This window comes from Gorilla gorilla, chromosome 10 (assembly GCF_029281585.2).
Source record: "Gorilla gorilla gorilla isolate KB3781 chromosome 10, NHGRI_mGorGor1-v2.1_pri, whole genome shotgun sequence".
Lineage (NCBI taxonomy): Eukaryota > Metazoa > Chordata > Mammalia > Primates > Hominidae > Gorilla > Gorilla gorilla.
This window is the reverse complement of record NC_073234.2, coordinates 50,902,501-50,919,231: the sequence shown is the minus strand read 5'-3', so window position 1 is coordinate 50,919,231 and position 16,731 is coordinate 50,902,501. Positions and strand designations below refer to the sequence as shown.

General features: G+C 41.2%; 1 protein-coding gene across 26 annotated transcripts in view; it reads left to right on the top strand.

Annotated features, from left to right (window-relative positions):
• The window catches only part of LARP4 (La ribonucleoprotein 4), a 79,116-nt gene that overhangs the window by 19,675 nt on the left and 42,710 nt on the right, over window positions 1-16,731 (top strand). For 15 of the 26 annotated variants that reach the window (XM_031000757.2, XM_031000749.2, XM_055357246.2 and 12 more), the window contains 4 exons: window positions 7,487-7,634; window positions 8,668-8,823; window positions 10,236-10,311; window positions 15,262-15,398. In XM_031000757.2, the coding sequence (XP_030856617.2) occupies window positions 7,487-7,634; window positions 8,668-8,823; window positions 10,236-10,311; window positions 15,262-15,398 (517 nt within the window). Of the gene's footprint in view, window positions 1-7,486; window positions 7,635-8,649; window positions 8,824-10,235; window positions 10,312-15,261; window positions 15,399-16,731 lie in introns of all 26 variants that reach the window. The other 11 variants (XM_055357240.1, XM_055357233.2, XM_055357230.2 and 8 more) reach the window with 3 other exon arrangements.

The window sequence follows — 16,731 nt, the reverse complement described above, 5'->3', positions numbered from 1 at the left end:
GCTTGAGAAAAATCAGTGAACTGGAAGAACGATTGTAAGAAATTGTTCAGAATGCAACTAGAGAGAACAAAATGGAAAATAGGAAAGAACTTGATACATGGAACATATGATGACAAGGTAGCATATATTTTATTGGAGTTTCAGAAGAGAATAATAGAGCAGTTGTGGAGAGTGAATATTTTAAGAGAGAATGGCTGAGAATTTTACAGAATTGATGAACAATTTCAGGGAGTTCAGCAGATCCCAGTTATATCAAATAAAAAACAATTTCACACTTAGACTTTTAATGATTGTAAAACCTCATTAACAAATCAGAGAGTAAAGAGAGATTAAGAATGGCAGCTAACCTGATGGCTGATTGCTTGTTAGCCATAGTATAAACCAGAAAGTACAGGAATGTCTTTAAAGTGCCTGAAAGGGGTTATATGCCTATTGATAATTCTGTATATGGCAAGGATGGTTAAAAATGTATTTTCAGAGAAAGCACAACTTGAGAGAATTTACTAAGAAGTTCTGAATGATATCCTTTGGGTAGGCGGTAAATGATTCCGAAGAAAACTCCGAGATGCAAGAAAGAACGATGAACAAAGAAAATGGTCAACATTCATCATGTAAATTTAAGTAAATGTTGACGGGTATAAAACTAAAATAATACTATATATTTAATATATTTGAAGGTACAGAATAACCTTTGCTTTTTTTTTTTTTTTTTTTTGGAAGAGATGAAGTCTTGCTGTGTCGCCCAGGCTGGAGTGCAGTGGCGCTATCTCGGCTCACTGCAACTTCCACCTCCTGGGTTCAAGCGATTCTACTGTCTCAGCTTCCCAAGTAGGTGGGGCTGCAGGTGCACGCCACCACGTCCAGCTAATTTTTGTATTTTTTAGTAGAGACAGGGTTTCACTGTATGTTGGCCAGGCTGGTCTCGAACTCCTGACCTCATGATCCGCCCACCTTGGCCTCTCAAAGTGCTTTGATTACAGGCGTGAGCCACCGTACCCAGCCTGCTTTTAACGTACTGTAATATGCTCTGGTTTGAAAAAATCAGTACTAGATGCAATAATCTTAAGTTTCATATTTTTTTATGACTCAAAGCAGCATTTTAATAGAATGCTTTAGGCTGGGTGCAGTGGCTCACACCTGTAATCCCAGCACTTTGGGAGGCCGAGGCAGGAGGATCAAGAGATCAGGAGATCGAGACCAGCCTGGACAATATGGTGAAATCCCGTCTCTACTAAAAATACAAAAATTAGCCAGGCATGGCGGCACACGCCTGTAATCCCAGTTTCTCTTAAGGCTGAGGCAGGAGGGGAATTGCTTGAACCCTGGAGGCAGAGGTTGCGGTGAGCCAAGATCTTGCCACTGCAGCCCAGCCTGGGAGACAGCAAGACTCCATCACTAAATAAATAAATAAATAAATAAATAATACTTTGTAAGTGGGGAGAACACCAATCTGGTCTGGTTACTATAGCAGATCATGTTTCCTTCCAGCCTATAACCACATGCTTAGGTACTTCTTGCAATTGTAATAATCTGTGAGTTGTAATCATTATGTGGTTAATCCTTTGTTTCTGGAGTCAGGCTGCCTTGGGTTTGAATCCTTCCTTCATATTTCATCTTTCTATGTCTTTAATTGGGTTTGTTATTACTCTGTACCTCTCATAATGGGATAATCTATAAAAGAGAGATATTAATACTTACATTGGTTGGATTTTTTTTTTTTTTTTTTTGAGACGAAGTCTTGCTTTGTCACCCAGGTTGGAGTGCAGTGGCGTGATCAGTGCTTACTGCAACCTCTGCCTCCCAGGTTCAAGTGATTCTCCTGCCTCAGCCTCCTGAGTAGCTGGGACTATAGGCATCCACCCCCACGACTGGCTAATTTTTTTTAGTAGAGACAGGGTTTCACCATGTTAGCTAGGTTGGTCTCACACTCCTGACCTCAAGTGATCTTCCTGTCTTGGCCTCCCAAAGTGCTGGGATTACAGGCTTGAGCCACTGCCCCCGACCTACATTGTTTTAAAAAGTAGGGGAGATGATACATATAAAGCATTCTATACAGTGCCTAGCCCACAGAATTAGTTTAACACGTTTGCTTTTGTTGTTATAGCAGTTACAGCTGTTTTTTCCACTCTATTATGTGAAAGCATTTTCCAGTTTTCATACATTTCCATATTTAATCAACCCTAAGATGCATATTTTTGCACATTTTAACTTTGAAAATTGGGATAAATCTTAAAATATTTGATGTAGGATAGCTGAATAAACAGCAATTTTTTCTTTGTGATATTAGTATCCCATCTGAGTTATAAGATGTGTTAATGTGATATCTTTATAATTTTGGATTGCTGTGTAATACTTTATTTAGTAAGTATATCATTTCCTGTATTCCTCATCTGTTTAAACAGGGTTATTTGCATTTCTTAGCATTCATAAATAATGCTAATATATGTAGAAATATGAGTTGAATCATTTTATATAGTCTCCATAAAAGGATTTTCGCCAACTCTATGCCAGTTGGGAAATTTTATTATTATTATTATTATTATTATTATTATTATTATTATTATTATTATTGAGACGAGTCCCCCTCTGTCGCCCTGGCTGGAGTGCCATGGGGCAGTGTCGGCTCACCGCAACCTCTGACTCCTGGGTTCAAGCGATTCTCTTGTCTTAGCCTCCCGAGGAGCTGGGATTACAGATGCCTGCCACCATGCTTGGCTAATTTTTTTGTATGTTTAGTAGCGACAGGGTTTCGTCATGTTGGCCAGGCTGGTCTTGAACTCCTGACCTCAGGTGATCCACCTGCCTCAGCCTCCCACAGTGTTGGGATTACAGGCGTGAGCCACCACGCCTGGCTGGAAAATTATTCTTAAGGGCTTTGCCAAACTAGTAAATATAAATAGTACTTGATTTTCCTATTTACATCCATGCATTTTTGCTTTTTAAAAATTTTTATTTTCTTAGTCTTTTTAGCTTTTTTAGGTTTCAGTTTTATAGCATTCTATAGTCATCTTTTGTAATTTTATGTTTCTTCAAAGCTAATTTTCTATGACATAATAGTTTACATTTAACTTCACTTATGCAGTTATTTTGATAGAATGCATCGGTGTTTGTGTAGTATACTTTTGAGGGTGAGACAGCAGAATTGCCTTCCATTCAAAACTGACATGCTTTATAAAAAAGTCTATGCAGTGTTTTCTTTTTTGAGACGGAGTCTTGCTCTGTTGCCCAGGCTGGAGTGCAGTGGCATAATCTCGGCTCACCACAACCTCTGCCTTCAGGCTTCCAGCGATTCTCCTGCCTCAGCCTCCAGAGTAGCTGAGATTACAGGTGCAGGCCACCACGCCTGGCTAATGTTTGTATTTTTAGTAGAGATTGGGTTTTACCATATTGGCCAGGCTGATCTTGAACTCCTGACCTCATGATCTGCCTGCCTCGGCCTCCCAAAGTGCTGGGGTTACAGGCGTGAACCATCGTCCCCGGCCTGTAATTTTTTTTTTTTTTTTTTTTTAGACGGAGTCTTGTTCTTGTCACCCAAGCTGGGGTGCAATGGCTCAATTTCGGCTCACTGCAATCTCCACCTCCTGGGTTCAAGCGATTCTCCTGCCTCAGCCTCCCGAGTAGTAGCTGGGATTACAGGCGCCCGCCACCACGCCCAGCTAATTTTTGTATTGTTTAGTAGAGACAGGGTTTCACCATGTTGGCCAGGCTCATCTTGAACTCCTGACCTCAGGTCATCCACCCAAGGCCTTGGCCTCCCAAAGTTCTGGAATTACGGGCATGAGCCACTGCACCTGGCCATGTAATTTTTAAAATAAGGACTTCTTGGCCCAGTGCAGTGGCTCATGCCTGTAATCCTAGTGATTTGGGAGGCTGAGGTTGAGAGGATCTGTTGAGGCCAGGAGTTTGAGACTAGCCTGGGCAACATAATGAAAACCCAACTCTGCCACATTTTTTTTTAATTAGTGGAGCATGGTGTTCCAGGCCTGTAGTCCTAGCTACTCAGGAGATTGAGGCAAGAGCATCATTTGAACCCCGGAGTTTGAGGCTACAGTGAGCTATGGGCACACCACTGCACTCCAGCCTGGACAACTGGCTGTCCTTTTTTTTTTTTTTTTTGAGACAGAGTTTCGCTCTTGTCGCCCAGGCTGGAGTACAGTGGCCCGATCTCGGCTCACCGCAACCTCTGTCTATGGGGTTCAAGCGATTCTCTTGCGTCAGCCTCCCCAGTAGCTGGGATTACAGGCATGCACCACCACGCCCAGCTGATTTTGTATTTTAAGTAGAGACAGGGTTTCTCCATGTTGGTCAGGCTGGTCTCGAACTCCCGACCTCAGGTGATCCACCCACCTCGGCCTTCCAAAGTGCTGGGATTACAGGCGTGAGCCACCGTGCCCAGCCAACCCTGTCTTTAAAAATAATAAAAATAAAAATAAGAATGTTTTACCTCAATTTACAGTTAACAAAATTGAGGCTCAGAAGAGTTAAGAAATTTTGCCAAGATCACACAATAATATAAAGTTCATATTAGAGCTGTTTTTGGATTCAGGAGTGACTCCAGCATCTCAATCATTGTGTGTTTAGATAATGATTATTAGACTACCTTGAGGCCAGGTGCAGTGGCTCACTCCTGTAATCCCAGCACTTTGGGAGGCCGAGGTGGGTGGATCACCTGAGGTCAGGGGTTTGAGGCCAACCTGACCAACATGGTGAAACCCTGTCTCTACTAAAAACACAAAAATTTGCCCAACGTGGTGCCGGGCACCTGTAATCCCAGCTATTCAGGAGGCTGAGGCAGGAGAATAGCTTGAACCCAGGATGGGGAGGTTGCAGTGAGCCGAGATTGCACCACTGCACTCCAGCCTGGGCAACAGAGCGAGACTCCGTCTCAAAAAGGAAGAAAAAAAAAACTACCTTGAAATGATGTTTTTGCTTTACTAAAGCCACATAACTACTATGCATAACAACTCTATGAGTAAGGGATATTTCTAATAGGTGTATGGCCCTTTCACTGTATCTTTTTCATGTATAGATCTTATTTACCAGATCAATATTGTACTCTTTGTATTTATTCGGATTTAATGTTTGATCTCTGTTTCTGAGAGCTGTACCTTTACCATTTGCCATCTTCTTGGGTAGGCACCTATCTGGTATTCTCAGAATGGTGGAAAGAGAGAGAGAGAATAAGTATGTAAATACATGCATTTTCTCCTATTAAAAAATGCTTAATGTCAAATACTGTTGACATGGCAGGAGAGCTTGGCTATCACAGGCTACTCAGAGTTCTGTTCTGCTCTCAGTCAAAAATTATGCTGTACCCAAAGAGCTTGAGTTTATCACCCTTAGGGGTGGGCTTCGGCATCTTCATCGTCTCTTATTGTCACCTACGGCATCCGTGCCAAAGCTCTCTAGGAGCCAGGAGCTGGGTCTTACTGAGGTGGACCCCAGCTTTGCCTGCCAGCTCTGCAATTCACTTCCTAGATCATTTGTTCCCCTGGGACACAAACTACTAGTTTGTCACTGGAACTTCTCTGGGCCTGTCTCAGAATGGGATTAACATAAAGGAGTGGAACTGTTCAGCAGAGGCAGGGAGAAATAAGTAAGTTCCCTCCTCCTCAGCTTCTCTTTCCCACCTCCCCTTGCCCATTTCCTCCTCCTTCCCCTGCTGGATTCCAGGGTTACAAATAGAGGCTTCTTTCTTCTGTTTAATTCCATAGTTACCCACCCTCGTTTGCCCTTCTCTAGAATCTCTCTACTCTCATATTGCATCCCGTTCTGTACCTCCTCCCTGCCTCCACCCACTGTACCCAATCGTCTTCCTGATCAAGGAGGAGGACAGGAAGGGTTGAATGTCAGGATGAAATGTCAGGATCCCCCTTCCCTGAGGGAGGAGGATAGGGAGATCTCTGGGCTGAGGCTGCTGTCTCCTTCCCACTGTCCTTTCTGCAGGTCCTCAGATGGCACATTAGGGTGGGCTTGCTGGTGGGTAGGCATCCCACCTCCAGTCCAGTGGAGTGCTTAATTGTACGTCTTATTATGCTGTAATGTTTATTTTTTAGGGCATACATATGAATAGCAAGTTTTGTTGAAATAGATTATCCCCCTCCCCAACAACACAAATAAATTATGTGATACCTAAATTCCCACATCACATTCATCAATCAATTCAGCTTCAAATCAGTGGCTACCAAAAGCAGAGTGGTGGGAGAGTACTGCTCTCCTGTGGGTACAAAACAGGTGTATTTTCTGTAGAGAATTTTGAAACAATAATAAAAATGACTGAAAGGTATACGCTTGTTATCCTACACTTAGAAATTCTAAAGCGTGTAAGTGATAAAATACTCCTCACTACTTCCACCATTTCAAGGCTCAGCCCCTGCTCTCAAGATATGAATGAACCTAGGCATGGAACAGGGCATTATGTTTGGTTTGTGTGTGTGTGTGTGTGTGTGTGTGGTTTTTTTTTTTTTCTCTTTTTTGAGACCGAGTCTCACTGTCTCCCAGGCTGGAGTGCAGTGGTGCAAACTCAGCTCACTGCAACCTCTGTCTCCCAGGCTCAAGCCATTCTTCCACCTCAGCATCCCAAGTAGCCGGGACTACAGGCGCCCACCAACACGCCTGGCTAATTTTGTATGTTTTGTAGAGACAGCGTTTCTCCGTGTTGCCCAGGCTGGTCTCGAACTCATGAGCTCAAGTGATCCGCCCGCCTTGGCCTCCCAAAGTGTTGGGATTATAGGAATGAACCATTGTGCCCTGCCGCAAGAGATTACCTTAAATGGCACTATTTAAAGTAGTTATGCTATGGACTTTAAGAACATACACTTGCAGGACAGATGTAAAAAAATTTACAATATAAAGCACATCACTGCTTTTATCTTGTGATAAAATTTCTAGTTATAGAATTGTTCAGACTCTAAAGTCTCTATCACAGCTTAGATGGCAATACAATTTTATAATATTCTGGAAAATTACTGTAGATAACTAAAAAATTTGCTGTAGATGAAAAAATACACAAGTGTCTCAAAAGTTATGTAAATAGTTTAAATTTTTTTGTGACATTTGCAGGTAGGTTGGGGTAAAGCAGTATTTCTATTTTATTTATTTTTCTGAGACAGGGTCTCCTCTGTCACGTAGGCTGGAGTGATGGTGTGTTTATAGCTCACTGTAGCCTCGAACTTCCTGGGCTCATGTGATCCTCCTGCCTCAGCCTCCCAAAGTGCTGGGATTACAGGCGTGAGCCATTGCACCTAGGCAGTATTTCTGTTTTAATATTTAGAGATACCTATTTTTTATTATATAGGAAGCTAAATTTTATATAGATGTTTCACATTTTCAAGTTGATCAAAACTTTAATATTATTTATTATTTGTTAAATATAATTATTGGGTTTCTCCCCCACTTTTAAGTAATGGAAAAGCGATTTTATCTGAATCTGTAATTTTCATGCTCTGATTTTAAAAATTTACAAATAGATCCTTCGATTATTTAGCAGGTAGCATCTAAAGGAACTGGTTTAAATCCTAATGCCAAAGTATGGCAAGAAATTGCTCCTGGAAATACTGATGCCACCCCAGTAACTCATGGAACTGAAAGCTCTTGGCATGAAATAGCAGCTACATCAGGTGCTCATCCTGAGGGTAAGTCTTAAATATTTGGTCATAAAAATCACAGTTTGGTTAAATGTATGGCCAAGCAAGTTTACTGAACTTGAGATACATCTCTTTTTTTTTTTTTTTTTTTTTTTTTTTTGAGACAGAGTCTTCCTCTGTCACCCAGGCTGGAGTACAGTGGCGCAATCTTCACTCACTGCAACCTCCACCTCCCAGGTTCAAGCAGTTCTCCTGCCTCAGCCTCCCGGGTGGCTGGGATTACAGGCACCTGGCTTTATCTCATGCCTGTAATCCCACACCCGGTTACCACACCCGGCTAATTTTTGTATTTTTAGTAGAGATGGGGTTTCACCATATTGGCCAGGCTGGTCTCGAACTCCTGACCTCAAGTGATCCACCAGCCTCGGCCTCCCAAAGTGCTGGGATTACAGGTGTGAACCACCATGCCTGGCCAGGATATATCCTTTGATTATTTGATTAAGTATATTTATCAATTTTACTTCCTTTAAACATACTGCATCCAACATTTATAAATGTTTAACATGTAGTTTGTATATAATTCTCATTTATATCTAACATGAATAGATTGCCACTAATTTCAAGTAGTAGCCGTGTTTTTGGGTCCAGCATGCAACCCATCTATAATAATTATATTTATAAATTAGTTTTTATCTACCATCATTGACTCTGCTATTTACTCACTGTTCGACCTTGGGCAAATAACTTAATTTCTCTATGCTTTTTTCCCTCCATCTGTAAAACAGAAGCAATCTTAACTACAGCACAGGATTTTCTGATAATTAAATGAATAAAGTGCATGGAGTAGTCTGATACATGGATAATGCTATATACGTTTTAGCAATTGTTGATCATTTTAGTTTATCCATAATTGTCAAAACTTACCTCCATCGGAATGATAACTCTTGCTTAAAACCATGCGGACGTATTTCAAACTGGTAGAATTCCTTAAAATCTTTTTATAGGTGACATACTGCCCAGAGTTCCTGAGAACAGAATTTAAATAATTCCCATTTACTTTCAGTGTCTGTCTTTAATACAGGTAATGCAGAGCTCTCAGAAGATATATGTAAAGAATATGAAGTAATGTATTCTTCATCTTGTGAAACCACAAGAAATACTACAGGCATTGAAGAATCAACTGATGGGATGATTTTAGGACCAGAAGATCTGAGTTACCAAATATATGATGTTTCCGGTAAACTTTAAGGTTTTATTGTTAAAAATGAGAATTCAGTACAGGACACCCCCAACCCATGGTCTCTTTATACTTGTTCTGATAAACCTATGGCATTATTTTCTTATTTGAAAAGAAGGTTACGTTAATGAAATGTTAGTTGATTGTTACATTGTTTTCAGATAACATGACTTTTGTAATGTTAAAAGATTGTTTATGAGGGTTCTATTAAAGGAAAGTGTGAAATTAAAGATAACAGAAAAAAAGGCGGGGTGGCTCATGCCTGTAATCCCAGCGCTTTAGGAGGCCGAGGCGGGCAGATCACTTGAAGTCAGGAGTTTGAGACTAGCCTGGCCAACATGGTGAAACACTGTCTTATACTGAAAAAAAAAAAAAAAAAAAAAATTAGCTGGGCATGGTGGCATGCACCTATAATCCCAAGATCATGCCACTGCACTCCAACCTGGATGACAGAGTGAAACTGTGTCTGAAAAAAAAATTTTGTGTGTCTATATATAAACAACTGCCTACTTTGAACATAGAGTTGAAGTGATATGGCAAGCAATTGGTGTTTTTTTGTTGTTGTTTTTTTGTTGTTGTTGAGAGGGAGTCTCACTCTGTTGCCCAGGCCGGAGTGCAGTGGCGTGATGTTGGCTCACTGCAATCTCTGCCTCCTGGGTTCAAGTGATACTCCTGTCTCAACCTCCCGAGTAGCTGGGATTACAGGCACGTGCCACCACACCTGGCTAATTTTTGTATTTTTAGTAAAGATGGTGTTTCACCATGTTGGCCAGGCTGGTCTCGAACTCCTGACCTCAAGTAATCCACCTGCCTTTGGCCTCCCAAAGTGCTGGGATTACAGGCGTGAGCCACCATGCCCGGCCTTTAAGTGCTTTTAGTATTGTGCATTGTTAATTTTTTGATAAAAATAACCTTAAACTAATATGAAATGTATCTGATGAAAGAATATCTAGGTTGACAGAAATTAGTTAGACTTTGAACTGTCCAAATTATAAAAATAATAAAAAATACAGTTTAGGCCAGGCACAGTGGCTTATGCCTGTGGCCAAGGTGGGAGGATTGCTTGAGCCCAGGAGTTTGAGAACAGTCTGGGCAACATAATGAGAGCCTGTCTCTACAAAAAAATAAAAAGTTAGCTGGGTATCGTGGCACAAGTTTGTGGTCCTAGCTACTCAAGAAGCTGTGGTGGGAGGATCATTTGAGCCCAGGAGGTTGAGGCTATACTGAGCTGTGATCGCACCACTGTACTCTAGCCTGGGCAACAAAGGGAGACCCTATTTCTCTCAAACAATAGCTTTGTGGTGAATTTTGATTGTAGATACTTTGTGGCTTCTGAGTACAACAGTATGTCAGATTTATCACCTCTACTAACATGCTATTAACTTTTTTTCCCTCTTCTTTTCTACCATCAGGAGAAAGCAATTCAGCAGTTTCTACAGAAGACCTAAAAGAATGTCTGAAGAAACAATTAGAATTCTGTTTTTCACGGTATTGCTGTTTCCCCTTTATTGAATTTTATTAGTAGATGTAAAATACGTGTGAAATAGAGCGCAAGGATGATGATTATTATTTAACTAATTTTTTTTTTTTATTTTCTTGAGACAGAGTCTCATGTTGTCGCTGGGCTGGAGTGCAGTGGTGTGATCTCGGCTCACAGCAGCCTCCGCCTCCAGGGTTCAAGAGATTCTTGTGCCTCAGCCTCCAGAGTAGCTGGGATTACAGGCGTGCGGCCACCACGCCCAGCTAATATTTGTATTTTTAGTAGAGACAGGGTTTCACCATGTTGGCCAGGCCAGTCTCAAACATGCAACCTCATGTGACCTGCCCTCCTCTGCCTTGCAAAGTGTCGGGATTACAGGCGTATGGCACCACACTCAGCCCCTTGACTAGATTTAAAAGTGTAGGGCCAGGCGCTGTGGCTCACGCCTGTAATCCCAGCACTTTGGGAGGCTTCAGTGGCTGGATCACCTGAAGCTGGGAGTTCGAGACCTGCCTGACCAACATGGAGAAACCCCGTCTCTACTAAAAATACAAAAATTAGCGGGGCATGGTGGTGCGTGCCTGTAATCCCAGCTGCTTGGGAGGCTGAGGCAGGAGAATCACTTGAACCCCGGAGGCGAAGGTTGTGGTGAGCTGAGATCGCACCATTGCGCTCCAGCCTGGGCAACGAGTGAAACTCCATCTCAAAAAAGAAAAAGTGTAGTCTCCAGTCTGATATGCAAAGGATCTATTCTTAGTATAAAGATAATGAAGTTTGCATTGGATGTTTTTTCTATGAACATACTCAATTTTGGAATTGACAAAAAGTTATTTCTTAATGCATGTTTTAATAGTTGATTCTTGTAATGTTAATCATAGAGTCATTTTTGGCAAAATAGTAAGGAGTTGGACAGATAATTTATATTGCCAATGTCTTCTCTTAAATAAGGAATCCTTTCAGGCAAACATTTGGAGAAGTCTTATTTACAGATAAGAATAATGGGCCAGGCGCAGTGGCTCATGCCTGTAATCCTAGCACTTTGGGAGGGCAAGGTGGGCAGATCATGAGGTCAGGGGTTCAAGAACAGGCTTGTCAACATGGTGAAACCTTGTCTCTAATAAAAAATACAAAAATTAGCCAGGTGTGGTGGTGGGCGCCTGTAATCCCAGCTACTTAGGAGGTGGCAGCAGGAGAATCGCTTGAACCGGGGAGGTAGAGATTGCAGTGAGCTGAGGTTATTCCTAGGCTCCAGCCTGGGCGGCAAGAGCGAAATTCCACCTCAAAAACAAAGAAACAAAAACATTCATGTAATATTTACTTTAGCCTGTACTTTGGGAGGCCAAAGTAGGTGGATCACCTGAGGTCAGGAGTTCAAGACCAGCCTGGCCAATATGGCAAAACCCCATCTCTACTGAAAATACAAAAATTAGCGGGGTGTGGTAGCGTGGCCCTGTAGTCTCAGCTACTGGAGGCTGAGGCAGGAGAATTGCTTGAACCCAGGAGGTGGAGTTTGCAGTAAGCCGAGGTTGCAGCACTGCACTCCAGCCTGGGTGAATTTTACCTACTGACTAGATCATTTATGGGTCTGCTTCTATTGTCTGGGTTTCTTCTCTTGAATTATCTGTGATAATTTACTGCCTTTTTGTATGTCTTGTAAATTTTGATTTTATGCTGTACATTACATACAACAGAACCATAGAAGATGTAGGTGATATAACTCTAGACAGAGTTTGAGCTTTTTTTCTGTTAGGCAGAGAGTGATATGTTGATTGCTTCAATGCAATCAGGAACTGAGCTAGGTCAGGGCTGAGCAACAATTTTAAATGGACTCAGTTCACCTTTGATTTAGCTCTATTCCTTCTACATGGCCCTTTCAGGCTTTTGATTTAGAGCTTGGCAGTTTTGTGTCACCCTAATCTTACAAAACCAAGGAGATTTAGATCTCTAATACAGAGGTTTGAGATTTAGCTCTTTAACTTCCTACCCCATACTGCTTGAATATCTGGCAGTGTCTTGGCCTGGCGCAGTGGCTCACACCTGTAATCCCAGCACTTTGGGAGGCCAAGGCAGGCAGATCACCTGAGGTGAGGAGTTCAGTATCAGCCTGACCAGCATGGTGAAACCCCATCTCTACTTAAAATACAAAAAATTAGCTGGGCATGATGGTATGCACTACTAATCCCAGTTACTCGAGAGGCTGAGGCAGGAGAATCGCTTGAACCCAGGAGGTGGAGGTTGCAGTGAGCCGAGATCGCACCATTGCACTCCAGACTGGGGAATAAGAGCGAGACTTCGTTTCAAAAAAAAAAAAAAGAAAACCTGGCAGTGTCTTATCGGGGAGACTTGGGTTTGCCGCATTTTTGCTTGCACTGGGACTTAATCACGAGACCACATAGATTTTACTGTCTTTTCAGCCTGACTCTCAATCTCCCATCTTCCTCCTTAAAACTCAGGAAACATCTTATGGGGAAAATCAGCTGTATTGGTGGCTCCCATAATTTCCATTCATAATTCTAGTTCTGTGCCCATTACACTTACCACATACTTATACACAACTGCCTGGAGATCTGCTGGTTTCTCTATTGTCCAGGAGAGTCTGAGTCAAGATCTGCAAATGCTCTCAGGAAGGAAAGATCTTCTTTGGGGCATTTTAGTCATTTTGTGCTTGAAGCTTCCACAGCTTTCCCAGATCTCCAAAAACGTGATTTTTTTTTTTTTTTTTTTTTTTTTTTGTAGTTTATCCCAGCTTTTTTAGTTGTTGCAGTGGAAGCTCCTACTTGTCATGATCCATCACATCCTACTCAGGACTGTGATATAGTTCGAACCAGCTGGGTAATTGACATTTGTAGCTCAGCAAAATTGCCATTAATACATATCAGGTATTACTCATGAATAATCAAATCTTAGATGTTATATCCATTAATTTGATTTACTTCTGACAAGGTACAGTTTCTTTAGCTAAGAGTTGAATCACTGTTTAAGAATAGACCTGCTAAATTTCAGAGTTCATTTAGGCTACAGCTTTTTAGTTTTGTAAAAATTATGTTTATAGTTGTCTTATTTTCAGATTCTTAAGGAATATCTTTTTTTTTTTTTTTTTTTTTTTTTTTTTTTGAGATGGAGTTCTCACTCTATTGCCTAGGCTGGAGTGCAGTGGCACGATCTCGGCTCACTGCAACCTCTACCTCCCAGGTTCAAGCGATTCTTCTGATTCAGCCTCCCAAGTAGCTGGGAGTACAGGCACGCACCACCGTGCCTGGCTAAGTTTTGTGTTATTAGTAGAGACGAGGTTTTATCATGTTGACTAGGCTAGTCTCAAACTCCTGATATCAGGTGATCCACCCACCTTTGCCTCCCAAAGTGCTGGGTTTACAGGTGTGAGCCACCATGCCTGGCCTCTATTTTAATAGAATGTAAAAGTAAGGGCCTTTGAGCCTGCTCCTTGCCAAGCACTAGGCAGTTGAAATACATTATTGATTGAACAGCAGCGATCCTTCATGGAACCTATATTCTGACTGTGAGAACACAAAACAAACATAATAAATAAGCAACTCAGGAGTATGTTAGGAGATAAGTGCTATGGGAAAAAAATTAAATGCAAGGACAGGAATCAGGAATGCTGGGGTGGTTGCAGTTTTAAATAGGGTGATCAGAACAGTACTCTTTGAGAAGGGGCCTTATAAGCAAAAACTTCCAGCTATTTATAGCCAGACTGCTTCAAAGAATATTTGATGTGAATAGCAAGGTGTGAATTTGATTTTACCTAAGTTTATTAAACAAGATTTTATGTGTAAGATGCAAGTGTTTGCATCTTCTTTTTTTAATGTACCTTAAAGAATCTTTTGTGTTAATATTAAATATATATTTTTTATTTTTCGTTTTTTTTTGTTTGTTTATGTTTTGAGATGAAGTTTCGCCCTTGTTGCCCCAACTGGAGTGCAGTGGTGTGATCTCGGCTCATTGCAATCTCCGCATCCCAGGTTCAAGCGATTCTCTTGCCTCAGCACACCGAGTAGCAGCCACCACCAAGCCTGGCTAATTTTTTGTATTTTTAGTAGAGACGGGGTTTCACCATGTTGGCCAGGTTGGTCTTGAGCTCTTGACCTCTAATGATCCACCCGCCTCGGCGTCCCAAAGTGCTAGGATTACAGGCATGAGCCACCGCACCCAGCCAATGTGTGTATTTATATAAGCATGTTTGACTTAAATAATTTAAAACACGTATTTTGGACAGGGTGCACTGGCTCACGCCTGTAATCCCAGCACTTTGGGAGGCTGAGGCGGATGGATCAGGAGGCCAGGAGATCGAGACCATCCTGGCTAACACGGTGAAACCCCGTCTGTACTAAAAAATACAAAAAAAAAAATTAGCCGAGCGTGATGGCAGGCGCCTATAGTCCCAGCTACTCGGGAGGCTGAGGCAGGAGAATTACTTGAACCCGGAAGGCAGAGCTTGCAGTGAGCCGAGTTTGCGCCACTGCGCTCCAGACTGGGTGACAGAGCAAGACTCTGTCTCAGGAAAAAAAGAAAAAGAAATGGAAAATCCTTCTTGAGTCAGTTCACAGTTCAGCTACAGTTTTTATCATGCATATTCTAATATCACTGAAGTATTTATAAGATGGAACTCTGCTATATGTAATGTTTTGTTAAAGTGCTGCTTGTAATATTAAACCTCTTTATGTATCAGTATAATTGTCCAGTGTTGTGCTAGATGTGTTTGGGAATTGAGATACTGTAAAAGTTACATTAACTAATGTATATGTATATATTACATTAGTATCTTTTGAATTGAACTTTTAACAGCTTTTTAGAGTTCACTGAAAAGTTTAGTGTTATTTCTGATAGAATAATCTTATTTCCATGCATTTAAAAAGTAGGAAAAGTGAGTAAGATACCTCTTGTTAGATGCTTTTTAATAATTGCTTGTTTTATAGGACTATTTTGTTTATTCTTTTCAGAGAAAATTTGTCAAAGGATCTTTACTTGATATCTCAAATGGATAGTGATCAGTTCATCCCAATTTGGACAGTTGCCAACATGGAAGAAATAAAAAAGTTGACTACAGACCCTGATCTAATTCTTGAAGTGTTAAGATGTATGTAAAAATACCTTTTAGCTTTTTTTTAAAATTTTAAACGTAAAATGTTAATTTTGACTTCTGATCATATAGGGAATTATTTTTACTGCCCCCTCCCCACACCCTTATTTTGTTGTTTTGTTCCGAATTCTCTCTCTTTTTTTCTTTCGGGGGTTGTGGTGAAAGACAGGGTCTCACTCTGTCACTCAAGCGGGAGTGTGATGGTGCAAATCGCAGCTCACTGCAGCCCCAGACTCCTGGGCTCAAGCCATCCTTCTACCTCGTAGCCTCCCAAGTTACTGGGACCCCAGGCGCACACCAGCACATCCGGCTAATCTTTAAATTTTTGTATAGAGGTGGGGTCTTAGTATGTTCCCCAGGCTGGTCTTAAGTTCTTTGGCTGAGTCAGTCCTCCCATCTTGGCTTCCCATTTTTACTGACGTGTGTGTGTGTGTGTGTGTGTGTGTGTGTGTGTGTGTGTGTGTATCCCACTGGTGTGTGTGTGTGTGTGTGATATGTGTGTGTATGTGTATATATATATATCCCGCTGGGGTGTGTGTGTATGTGTATATATATATATATATCCCGCTACTGACTGGTGTGTGGGGGGGTGTGTGTGTGTATATGTGTGTATGTATATATATATATCCCGCTCAGCCTCCCAAAATGTTGGGATTACAGGCGTGAGCCACCACCCCCGGCCTATATACAGCTTCTGTAATAATTCTGCACCTTGGTTGTTTATCATCATGCCCACTTAAGAAGTATAAGCAATTAAGTCTCATTTTTCTGGAGTGTTAGATATGTATCGTTATCACACAACCTTTAAGACAATCTCTTTCAAGTTTTTAAACCCAAATAAGAAGTACATTTCTCGTGACAGTTCAATATACACCATATACCTACACCTGACCGAAATATTTGTAACAAACTTGTTTCTAATTTTACAACCTACTAATGAGTTGCTATGGGCAGTTTGACAAATACTGCTCTGAAGTTTGGTAATGAATTTTTATTTCTTGATTGAAGCTTTAAGAATTTTTGCTGGATTTTGTGTCTTGTATCAGTATTTCTTGGTAACCTCTTAAGAGTGGGTTTTGTTAACTATTTGACTGAATAAGGCAGATCTTCACTTTTATATGAGATGTGTTGAACATGTTTAAAAGTTAAATATAGCAAGTCTGATAATAGACTTACAGTGGAATAGATTTCCATTTCCAGAGGATTACAAACATTTATGGAACATTACAGAGGATTACAAACATTTATGGAACATTACAGAGGATTACAAACATTTATGGAATCTCTCATTGGTTTGTAGAGACATCATTTCTTAAAATGACCCAATCTT